This window comes from Mastacembelus armatus, chromosome 19 (assembly GCF_900324485.2).
Source record: "Mastacembelus armatus chromosome 19, fMasArm1.2, whole genome shotgun sequence".
NCBI lineage: Eukaryota > Metazoa > Chordata > Actinopteri > Synbranchiformes > Mastacembelidae > Mastacembelus > Mastacembelus armatus.
The window spans coordinates 13578452-13591095 of record NC_046651.1 but is presented as its reverse complement, the minus strand read 5'-3'; the positions used below and the strand labels follow the sequence as shown (position 1 = coordinate 13591095).

At 39.6% G+C, this 12644-nt stretch overlaps 2 protein-coding genes across 8 annotated transcripts in view; both read left to right on the top strand.

The window, feature by feature from the left end:
* The window catches only part of pald1a (phosphatase domain containing paladin 1a), a 39596-nt gene extending 36757 nt beyond the window's left edge, over positions 1-2839 (top strand). For 5 of the 6 annotated variants that reach the window (XM_026315449.1, XM_026315451.1, XM_026315450.2 and 2 more), the window contains exon 20: positions 903-1052. In XM_026315449.1, the coding sequence (XP_026171234.1) occupies positions 903-1052 (150 nt within the window). Of the gene's footprint in view, positions 1-902 lie in introns of all 6 variants that reach the window. The other variant, XM_026315446.2, reaches the window with a different exon arrangement.
* A 4857-nt stretch (positions 2840-7696) lies between these two features.
* adamts14 (ADAM metallopeptidase with thrombospondin type 1 motif, 14) overlaps positions 7697-12644 on the top strand; it is a 28223-nt gene continuing 23275 nt past the window's right edge. Inside the window, exons 1-2 of one of the 2 annotated variants that reach the window (XR_003296175.1) lie at positions 7697-8289; positions 8721-9139. Coding sequence is in view for 1 of the 2 variants with exons in the window: in XM_026315445.1 (XP_026171230.1) it covers positions 8211-8289; positions 8721-9139 (498 nt within the window). In the remaining variant the exon portion in view is untranslated. The remainder of the gene's footprint in view (positions 8290-8720; positions 9140-12644) is intronic. The other variant, XM_026315445.1, reaches the window with a different exon arrangement.

Genomic DNA, 12644 nt, shown 5'->3' with positions numbered 1-12644 from the left:
TTCACCCGTTCACTCACACACTAAGGACAGAAAGCGAACATGCAAGATCATCAGGAGCAAGTTGGAGTTCAGTGTCTTGCTCAATGACACCCCAGCACCTGGGCAGGAAGAGGCAGAAGTCAAACCGCCAGTTCTGCGATTGGTGGACGAGCTGTTCTACCTGCTGAGCCACAGCCACACCTTCAGTAGCTTATAATCACTGCGTAGTGCAAACACTGTGTTTTGACGGTGTATGTACTTGCACAAGAACCATTGAAGAATATTTATATGGGCCTCCTGCTGTGGGATGATGTAGTTTTTTATTTCATCCTCAATGCAGTGTTTAATCACTGATGAAAATGATTATTTTCTTTTGAGACTTTATATTTACTAGTTAGGCATTTTTCTTAAAGAGGACTCCTGCAATTTAGTGCTTTAATTCATAAAGTTTAAAACTTAGAAGAGACAGAATTAAAAATGATTGCAACCCAACGCTTGTTATATATAAGCTCCTTGAAACAGTGATGTTCTATTCTGCAGTGCTTCCCATAATACCATTCAACTCATCAAATGACCCAGAAGACTTTATACTTCAGACAGCGGCATCCAATGCCACAGAAGACATTATTCAGCTGTTTTCACATTCAACTAAACCTAATGCATAAAAGTCCCTTTAGGTAAATTGGAACTGTGCTTACAGTATTGCATTTTTACATTGTGGTGTTCATATTAAGTGAAGAATTTGAATATGACTTCCTTTCAGTCCCACTGTACTTAGTATTGTTCCTCCTGCACATCAGATACTGTAACATACTTTCACTCTGAAAAAATGAAGGTATGTGTGGTCACGATGGACAAATAAAAAATTCTGCCTGGCTAGCTGTGATGCATGTTCATTAATATTTTGCGTGTTTCTGTGTTAGGTGGCTGCCAGAGCTGGAGTTTATGACATCCTCAACCAGCTGGGCTTCTCCGAGTTTGGAAACCCGGGGGACACGCCGCTGGCCAGTCTGCGCTGCCGCTGGCAACAGCAAAGCATTCAATCACTTCCTTTCAGAGGGGAGTTCATCTGAGAGAGGTTTACTGTGAATGCACCAAAACAGTACTGTGCTTTTCAGAATAGACATTTACATTGCCTTCTATATTTATCCCTCTATTACAAATGTGTGCACATCCTCTTCTCTTTGTGCCACTGCTTTTTTTTCTCCAAACTTACTGGTGATGTTTTTAATGTTAGGTTTTAGCAGAATGATGCTTTTTATTACGAGTTGATATTTCAGACTTCTTTTTATTGCTTTTTTTCAGTAACAGTCTTTTAAAACTTTAGTTGTAACAAGAGAAAAGTTTGAGTGTTGTTATGGAGGAGAAAAGCTGATTCCACTTTTGTCAACCAGTAATTTTGGCTGTATGTCACAACTGTTTGCTGTTGCGAGACCTGATATTTTCTGTTGTTTTCTTGTCCGCACAGCTGACATCAGTGGCCAAGCATTTGTTCCAGTTGAGGTTTCTAATTTTTGAGAAGATTCCTTGTGTATATACGAAGGCTGTTATTTTAAAAGTACTGTTTCCTTGAGTTTGTAATGAAGCTGGTCCCAGTGGGTGTTTTTGAGATAAGTGTTGGTCTTGATCGGAGTTTTTTTTTGTTACAGCATAGCAACAGTACCTGTTTCTTTTTGCATTCTTTTGTAAATTGTGTCATGATACAGGTACTAACAGTACAGTATGTTAGGATTTTTTTTGTCAGTTTTATTTTATTTTGAAGGTGTCTTTGTATTCACCTTTGTAAACATTGGAGCAGTGTTGTGTAAAAACTACAAATGTACACATTTTTTTATGAGATTCCTTTAAAGTTGCATTTTTCTTTGTCTAAATCTGGTAAATACATTACCAACAATGCATCTCAACCACTGACAGTTCACTTCTTTCAGGTTTTTCTTTCACTTTTAAAATTGTAGTCACTTTTGAACATAAAGCCACAGGATTGATACAACTTTTGTGTCATGTGTACAGCAGTTACTCCCCGAAACCTGTAAACCGCCTTTGATGTGTAGAAACTGACAGAATCCCCCTTTAATCAGCTCGGCTCTCACAGACTTCACGACCCCTGTCAGTAAACGGTTACAGTTTCTGTGACATCACCAGTCCATCAGCAGGAACCAAATTATATGTTTAGCTGTAAAATTTATGGTTGGAAGCAACCAGGCCTTCAAATACTTGGTGTATCCTGAGTTTAAAAAAACACTCTATCAATTGATGAAGGATAAATATACCCTTTAACTACTGCTTGTTTGGCATCAGTGGACGCAGACAAAAGCTGGATGATTCACTGTTCAAGACAATAAGTTATAATTGCAGAGTCAGCAAAACAGAGCAACAATTAGACCATTGCTTTTGTTCAGCACATGCCTATTACTGTTTAGCCTGCCTACACTTCAGCAATTTCATTGCCAACTTTTACTGTACAGTATTTCTTTGCAACATTTTTTTGTATTTTGTTATTCTTTCAGCTAATGTTTAGTTTGTAACCTGTAGCTTAAAGTGTGCTTTAAGAACCATGAATGCTGCCTTAAAACCAGAAAGATAAGCCACAAAAAAAGAAAAAATTCCTTTATCCTGATGCCTCATTCAGATTTGTTTTATTAGATTGACTGAGAAAATCTATTACAAACCCATCCTTGTGTGTCCTGACACAGAATATGTCTGTGCAGGTTGTAATAACACCCTAATGTCTTAGCTATGCTCTTAATTTAATGTTTTGTTTTATTAATTTTTTTAAATAGGAGCAAAAGTATTATATTTTAGTCACTGTATGTGCCATTTATTTTCTTTTGATGGGACTAAAATAAATAATTCAAATAGATTTAAAGTCCATTGTCTGCTTATGGTATGATTTCTGAAACGGATCCATTCATGTCCAGGATTTGGATTATAAAATGTGGATGGGTTTTCTGACCATGGGTATTTTGCACATAGCTTCGTGTCGTGGATTGTTTCATTGAAGTTTCTGATCCAGCGATGGCGCCAAATAAGTGTCTCTTCTCTCCTCAGCTTTCTTTCTTTTTCCTGCTTATCTCAGCAATCATCCTCAGCTCTAGATATGCACCGCTAAGGAACCACTCACATATCCGGGCGGCCACTTTGTCTTATGTTAATGCCAACATTGAATAGCGGAGCAGGTTATGAGCAGCATACATTTACACAAAACAGGTGATTCATTGTTGGGCTAAAATCTTAACATATTCCATATACAGTAATAAAGAGCTTAGGTGGATCAAAGACTAATCTGAGTTTCCTTTTGAAGTGGACAGGTAAGTTCTTTATAAAAAAAAAAAAAAAAAAAAAAAAGGTTGAAGAAAGGAGGGCAGTGTGAGGATTAAAAGCCACTGACCGGCACATCACTGAAGCTCACTTGGCTTTGCTGGCCTGCTTTGAAAGACTGATATCCCAGATCACTTCCTATCTTGTAAGTGCATAGCAAGCTTATCTTGTAGAGTGCGGAAGTTGTTAGGATTTTATCACACCAGAGCCATTCCTGGATTATTGTGAATGGAAACCAAGTGGTCCAGATTGAAATGCTGTTTTTATAGTTTGTTACACTTGTTTCCTTCCTACATCATCTCAGTTTATGAGCTTCCTTATTCCTCTTTGATAGGGCTTTGGCAGTGTCTAGGAGATGTATTAGATAAATTTACAGTTTCACAAACACGTGCCTTTATAGAGCACAGTGTCTGTTTCTCTTAACTTTACCAACAGAGACAAATTGGTTAAAAGAACATGAGGATATGGTGTGGAGCTATTCAGTTGCAGCATGTGGCCAACTTGACTCCAGGTCAAGATAAGCTCAGGACATGAGGACCATGCTTGGATGATATAGCGGCCCCTTGCCTTTGAAATGCTTTCCAGACTCATTGAGATACTCCCCAATGTGAAACTCAAGCTAGCAGTTCTGAAGGATCCCGAGATTATGGTGGACAAAGAGCAGCATTGAGAGGTGAGCAGGGAGAGGGGATGTAATGAACTTCATGTGAAAAGCTTCCCAGTGCAGATGAGAGAGCTGCTTAGGAGAGGAGGGATGGTGCTGGTGCAAGGGGTGCACGGGCGCATTGCCATCATCTGTGGTTGCACATCTTTAAACCTTCTGAAGGATTTAATCAACATTGACAAGGTGATAATCAATGAAGGCATATTTTTAAATCTGTATTGGCAAATATATGTCATACACATTTACAGTCTGCCTTCACTGTGGGCAATAACACACAATCCCTGAGAGGGTAGGGACTATATACCCCACTGAGCAAGGTAATGAAAGGCCTTAGCTGGCAGGATGAAAAATAGTAATTGAATTGATAGAGGACTCATTGCATTTTTTTCTCCATCTTTTGAAATACATCCCATTGACTAAGGTAGATTATAGTTTTAAAACACGAGAAGATAAGTGTCCTGAAGTGGAGCCACTGGTGAGTCTTTAAAGCAGAAATGCCTCCAATAAGCCTGCACCTTTTTGAGATGTAGCTCCCAAAAGATTTAACCTGAGAGTTGAAAGCGTTGAAAATAAGTTGTGACTTGGTTAAATTCTGAACAAGTCGGACCTTGAATACAAACCTTGAATAACTGTTAGGCTTGTGCATGAAAGGACTTTGTGGTTTCACAAAGAAAGTGTTAGTGTCAGTTGCTTTTTCCAATTTCAAGAATGTCTTTACCCAAATACGACACTGAGCCACAAATAAGAAGATCCGCCTTTCATTTGTTGTATTTCAGTTTTACAGATAACAAATTTACAGATAACAAATAAATTAACTAAACTTTGTATTATGCCTTTGCTAGAGTGGTGTAGTGTTATGGCCCCTATAGTTTGAGAGGTAACTAGGTATCTAATTGGTTCTTCTGTTAACGCCTGAGAAGCAGGTGTCTAATTTAATGTTAATGAAAAACACTGGTAACAACAAGCAAACAAGCTAAGCATTTAACTTAAACTAATAAGCATTAGCTAGCAATTAGTGTGCACTGTGCTATGTAACATTGAAAATCCTATTAATAAGTTAACACATTTAGCCTCATAATATTTATGTTTTTATGATGCTGTTTAAATGAGTAGAGCAGGAGTGGGCAACCCATGTTCCTCAAGGGCCACTGCCCTGCTTGTGTTTAACTACCCCTGTCTTAACCGCTGCTTGTTACCTGTGTCAGGTGTGTTCAGCCAATCAGAAGCTGGAAGATACCATCTCAGATAAAGCTGGACTGGGGGAAGAAAAAGTGAATTGGTATCTTCCAGCTTCTGATTGGTTGAACATACCTGATCCAGGTAATCAGCAGTGGGTAGGACAGGGATGGCTGGAAAACAAGCAAGTCAGAGGCCCTTGAGGAACATGAGTTGCCCACTCCTGTTGTAAGGTAACCCTAAATATTTAAGGTAAGTAAAACATCTATTACTTTAAGTCAAAGACATATTTACTTTAGGGACTCAAAGGAAAAGTTCATGTGAGATTAAAAAAAAAACAGACCAATTATTTTTTTCTCCAAATGCGCTTTATTGTAATGTTGTCGTTAGCTATGGCAACAGAGCACCCTTAACTTCACCAGACAGTAACGTTACTCTTTAAAAACTTAAAACATAATATTTCCCTAAGCCTATAGTTAAACCTTAATCAAATCACTTTACCATAATAAAACACATTGAACCATTTTGATAGTGACTCATAATGGCTTTAAAGGGCACAATGAAAATATGTCATGCTGCAAACAGTGGTGCCATCCTACTGTGTCTTTTAACAACTTTGACTGAGCTTTTCATTTCCAGCACTAGTTGGCCAAGACTTACTTATTTTCTCGACTGAAAAGAATTCTCATATTTAGTGGCGGAAGTAGCGAAGGCAAAAGCTTTGACGCAAAGGCAGTTTAGCAACACATTTGGAATACCTTTGGCAAAAGACTCCCACAATCAGACTAATCCAATTTTCTTAAAAAAGACCAATTGAAAGTCATTAGACCTGAGCAGGGTCATAACTCAACGATCGTTCTGTAGCTTTCGGTTCCAAATCCCCTCCATCCATATGGCAGAGGACTCTAATAACAACTCCTTGAAGTCACTGGTTTGTAACTTGGCAAATGCAGACAGCCCTCTTCCCTCAAGCTGCCGGGCAGACTAGCAGCTGCTTTGCATCTCCCTGCATCTCAGAGATGAAAAGTCACATATTTTCTCAGCATGCTGGCATAGCTAGACCACATTACAGCACACACAGAGGCATCCACAGCCCTACTGTACTGTAACTTCTCCCTGCTGCCAGTGGTAGAGGTTTTATTCTTTGCAGCTCCACTCTCATAGAAGACTGGACTAAAATTAGGATATAGATGTAAATCAAATCTATTAAATCTGTTTCTGTGATGTTTGAGAGGGAAAGACTTCTTATATTTTAAAGCCTTTAGAGAATGAATGAATATCTGTAGCACATTGTTAAACTATCAGAGAGCTGGGTTTGATTTGAAATGGGTGTATTAAGGTTTTGCTTTTACACTCCTGTTGTCAAGGAGAGAGTGTTCAAATGCAAGCGCTGTAGTAGAAAATTGTTCTGGTGTGTGGACTTAACCACAGACTGTGAGTGGAGCTATTCATTTCAGAAGGGAAAAACAAGGCTTCTAATTGAATACTGTGCTATAATGTGGAATGCCATCCTGGCTTTTAGATATGCATGAAGAAAAAAAAGACTCCCAACAGTATGGAAAAAGAGCATAAAAAATCTTACAAGGCAGTTTAATGGTTTCCATCACTTAATGCTGTGGTTAGTTTCCATTGCTTATTAATGCAAAGCTTTGAATCACCATCCAATATTCTCATTGCCCCCCTTGGGGGATGACTGTATAAAATCCACACCTGCTCTACATTGACCATCCTAGTAGCATGGACGGAATTAACCGCAGAACGAGCATATGAGAGGGGTGAGGGGGGGATTCATACCAAAAGAGCCCAGACACAGGTGACGAACAGTGGAGGAAAAAGGATGGCTGGTCTAGACACCTATTTCTAAAAAATGTTGTTGGTCCAGGCGCGGTCATGTCTTGACAAAGTCTGGACTCCAGCTGGTTGAGCCATTCAAAAAAAAGTTGCTTGAGTAGTCCTCCAAAGTTTTGAACAGGCTTTCGTCATTCCTCTGATGAAATCCTTTGTGCAGTTTTCACACATTCTAAGCTTCTAATCATGGCATTGCATTGCTTCCCTTTCTGAAAGGTGAACATATGCTCACAGTGACATCTGCAGGATTAGCCCAGATTATGAAAACCCGAGAGACAAGCTGCATGAGGTCATTAAATAAGATAATGCATTGTGTGTTTTGTCTTCCAGAGACATGGAAAGTGTGTACTTACATCAGACACGTTTTGATCTCTGCAGCCATAGGCTTAATGGAGAAAGGAAGTACTTACAACGTGCAAAAATGCCCAGTGTACATATGAGTATTATTTGAAGGTAGACATGAAAAAATAGTGTACCCTTAATCCTAATTTGGTTTAGGACAGCGTTTTCCATTACAATTGATGTACTGGTATTGGTGTATTTCAGTGTTTATTTTATGTGAGTGTGTACTTGGGGTACATTGGGTCATTTCTCTGGTCTATATTTCTGAGTTGTGTAGTGGAGAGAAGGCGCTCCCGCTGTTGGCTGGTACTGGCTTTGAGTTGAGCAGCGGTGAGTCCCACAGCCGGACCACTGGTGCGTAATGGTGCACGACTGGACGACAGATGTTTCACCACCGGGACACTGTGTCTCTGCACACTTTATCTGAACCCTTCCGACTTTTTTTCCTCGGCGTAGGCGTGCGTTAACTTGCAGCCTCCCTGCCTTTTTTAAAACTTATCTGAGGGAGGAAAAGAAGGAGAAAAAAACTGGGCTACCCCTTCAAAACGTCCCGGTTTTTACCGGGGAGTTGTCGTCATCGACACCCCCATATATCCCACCCCCCACCTTATCTTCCTAAATGGATGGGACAGGCTTGGTCTATGCAATTCAGCACAGGCCAAAAGATTGGAAACATCCAGTGAATATCCGTCAGTTTGGCGTCTAGAGGGAAACGTTTAGAAATGCCCGGCTGCCTCGCTGGAGCTTCACTCTGAGGACTTTTCTCCTACATTTGTGCTCTTTTTGTTTTTTTGTTTTAACAGGAGGAAGGACTCTGCTCAAAGTTTACAACAGCAAGGAAAACTCAGCGCTGAAGTGGCAGCTCTCACATTATAGCCTCGCTATGGATTGTATGTATTTATTGATGTGCTTTTCACTCAGTCAAGTATGTTTGGAACGCATTTTCGCTGCAGAAACACATGGTGAGTTTCTTTTCTTTTCTGCTGCTCTGTACAGAAATGGACCCTAAAGTGGAAATGTTTGGGAAGAATGATAAACATGATGCCCTGTCCTTATTGATAGGTCAGCTTCAGCCTGAGAGCTTTACTGTTCTGGATGAACAAAATCAATAGTATGTGTTGACCTACCGGATGTCCCTGTATGTCCACAGCATTTTTACTTACAATACCAGTTTCATAAAGAGAAGAGTAATTCTGTGCTACTTTATATAATTATCTGTTTGATAATTAATTAAATGAATGAAAGAAATAGAAATAATGATGTAAAAAGTTCAATTCATCATACAGCATGTCTATTTTAATCATTCAACATAATTTACTTTATAGTCTTTTCCATAGGAACTTGCCATAGGTCTGTGAATGTGATTCTCACTTGACACTATCTGTCCCATCAGAAAAACTCTCTGGAAAGTTAAGTGAATATGGTCTTATCGTGCCATTCAGCACAGACTCCCATGGCCGGTACATTTCTCATGTGGTCTCTGCTGGAAGTGGAAGTAAAGGTGGTGGTGCTGCTGCTGATCCCAGCACAGCTTTTGGCAGCAGACGAAGGGTGGCCCGCGGTGCCCCTGTGATGCCCTCGGTCACCTCTTCTCCGGCTCAGCACTTGTTTTTCAATGTCACTGTGTTTGGGAAAGAACTGCACCTCCGCTTGAGGGCCAACAGGAAGCTCGTGGCCCCTGGGGCTTTTGTGGAATGGCACGAGGACTTTGAGGAAAAGGCCAAGGAACGTATCCACGGGGACTGTGTTTTCACGGGGGATGTGAGTGACATGCCGGAGGCCTCTGTGGCTATTAGCAATTGTGACGGACTGGTAAGTCATCAATGCACACTTCAAGCAGTTAGAGCGAGAGGTTTAGCAGGAGCAAGAAAAGATGCTCTCTCTTCTTTGGCAAAGTTTCTGAAGCTGCTGAGTATTAAAAGTTAGCATGTATTTGTCTGCCATCCAGCCAATGGTTGTTCTAGAGTATAGTGCTTGGTAATTGCTGATCTCATTAACTAGTCACTAAGTATTTCTACTGTTAACAATGTTCAAATGAAGCAAGTAATAGAGTTGAGGTCAAGGTCAAAATAATTTCACACGAAAGGGCACAATACCAGCAGACCTGTGCCTCTACCAGAACATTGTGCTTCCTCCCACTCTGCAACCAATCTATTCATCACGCATTTAATGCAGCCTTTCAGCATCATCAAGCCCTTTAAAACCTACACTGTGTTGTGATAGAGCAGAGCACTGGTGACTCAAGCCACTAATGGATGTTTGCAGCCGAGCAACTTAGAGTGACTCTTTAAATGCACATCTGACATATGAATTTGCAGCTTGACTAAGCTGAGACTACTCCTCTGTAGTTTTCAGATCAAAACGATATGCAGAGTGAGAGATGACCTTCTGATACAGAAGCTTTTGAAACTCTCTGAATGAGTCAGAAATATACCTTTATACCTTATTTGCTCTGTGGCTTTCTGTTCTGCTAGCTTCTGTGAATGTTCAGCACTTAGTGTAAATTGTCAACATTCATTTTCAACCATACTCTAAGCTAAGATGGTATCTACATTTGTACTGGACAGTAAGATTTGGCAGCCTTGTAATATTACCAAATCTAAAAGACCTGTTAGTTTGTTCAACAATGCATACTAAAAGTATTCTAGCCTTCACAAAGGTAGAGTTGTGCACCTTGAAGACATTTGGACATCCATTGTTGTTTGGCTTTCAGACACTTTTGTATTACTAAGCATCAAATTGAATAGATCGTAGGTTTTTGAAAAATCTAGTTTCTTTCATAATTACAACTTGGATTGTGATATAATTGCTGTTTATATGTTGGAAACTGATATAAATGATATTATTCTGACTCTGTATTGTAGTTTTGGGACCATTAAAGAAACCTTTTCTTTGGATAAAATCCCCAAATAAACAGCCACGTTGCCATTTGCATAGTGAGATACTGAAAGCAATCAATCATCGTGGGTTCACTCTATGCCACAATTTATTGTGAAAGAAATGAAACAAAAGCAGTATTGATGGCACGAGACAGTAACAACATCACTGGGGGACGTGTATAACCAGTGTGGTAAAAGCATAATGTTAGAGACAAGGAGCATAATAAATTTGTAATGTAGACAAGACCCAAGTCTAGGATCCTTCTTTATACAGTTGTACATAGGATTTGCATGGGTTCTTTCTCTAAAATGCATGTAATCTAACATTTATCTGTATCGTGCTTATTGTGTTGTGTCCTTTGTGTTAGATACTTGAAGCTGATAGAACAGTCTGACATATCTTTCTCTCAAAAGTCTGTTCAGCATCACAAAAAGTGTGTTTTCTGTGAGGAGTAACCATCACCTATAGTAGGATACCGTTTACAGTTAAAATTGTTACCATTGAGTTCTCTGTATTATGCAGTTTCGAGGGTATTGTGTGTGGAAACACATGCTGCTGTTGACTTTTTGAAATGCCAGATTTCAAAGCATTGAGCATCACAAACAACACTGTATTCATCTCTGTTGTACTGTAGTGATGACAGAAGCCTTATAGCAGGCAAACAAACCCAAAGTTCGGTGGGATCTGCATGACTAGATACCACTCAATGCCTGCGGGTAAAGATGTTTTTGTGTGATTTGGGCAAACTCACCCGTTAAAGGCTGCATTCTTTGGAATATCGTTCATGCATTACTTTGCATCAAAGCCAAAATAAACATATACCTGTCGGTGCACGCTGGGGTCTTCAGAGAGCATTTGTACATCAAGCTCATAGGCAAATTATTTAGTCTGAAGTGTCTGCTTGATGTGGAAGACTTGGAAGAGATCATGGCTGATGAAAGGACAGACTTTGAAAGGAACAAGACTCTGAATCATGGACCATGGCTACCTCATGTGGGTGAAATCTCTATCGTGGATTGTGCTGTATGCCTTTACATATAGGCATACCATCTTCAGAAGTAAGTTTAAATGGGTCCCTCATAGAGAACAGACAGAACTGGAGCACATGTATTTCATAGTTGTTAAGATCATTTTTGTTTTTCCATACTCCTATAACATATGTGTTCCTTGGCAAACACTGCTTAGACTTCAGGAATGCAGTATCAGGCATTGCATCTGTTTAATGTGCAGTTTTTCCTCTACTTTATTCTCATTAATACAATAGAATTTTCATAACATCCTTTTATATTAGTGTATCTTCTGCAGGGGGGCTGCGCCCAAATAGTTATAATAACCAAAATAGGGAGGCTTGACAATAACTGTAACACATCATGTTAATTTGGTCTCCTGCCATGGCCTGCAGCTGCATGATTCATGGCATTCCAAGCTCATGACAGATAAAATATCTATAAAGCTGCAAAATAATCTTGTATATTCAACCCTTGGCCTTTCAGTCTTTTTGTTAGGATCCCCATTAGCCTCACAGCACAGCTAGAAAAATCAGCTGAGATTGTGAAATTACTTGATATTGTAAAACAGACCTGCACTTTCAGTTTCACTTTATTGTGAACCGTCCGCGATAACCAGATGATTTGACTGGTGTCTTACTATTGAGTTCCAAACGGGTGAAACATCTTACTCTCTGACTGTGACCCCTGCTAGATGGCAACAGCTGTGGTGTCCAGACGAGCTATTGTTGTGGAGCAATGAGTGATGGCTATGATTATATCGGTGCTGCTCACGTGTTGGAAATTAGCACAGATGACTGATTGAGTTACATGTGTGATGGAAAGTTGAGTGCCAGATAACTGCAGGAGGAAGAGTGCTATTTCTGTATCTATCAGTTAAAACAAGAGAGAACCACCTAGCAACAGTCAGCAGTTTGCCAAGTTCCGCCTCTGAGGGGTGGACCAGTTTCCATCCATTGGAAATAGTTGCATAAAAGATTATATTCTTGAGATTTTTGCAGGAATTCCTTACAAAGCTGGTTCCAGTGTCCTCTGGAGTTTCAGTACTACTACTTATACTGCCACTGCCACTAGAACTACTAGTTTATCAGTTTACTATTAATGATACAGTTACTACCGACCACTTCTATGAGATCTACTACCTCCACAAGATACTGTTAATGCTGTACTACTACTCCTTCTACTACTACCAATGCTTCTTCTTCATCACTGATACTACTATGTACTTATGCTGCTTGTCTTAATAGTAAAAATAATATCCATTCTTTTATGTGTAATTTAAACATTTTTAAACAGACTTGCTTTTGTATGAAAACCAATTAGGTGCTAAAAGCATAATCTTCTTCAATTAAATGCTCTACCTAATGTCAGAATTATGTTTATATTAATCCTCTTTGATATCAGTCCAGGCGGTGCAGCCGTGTGGTGGT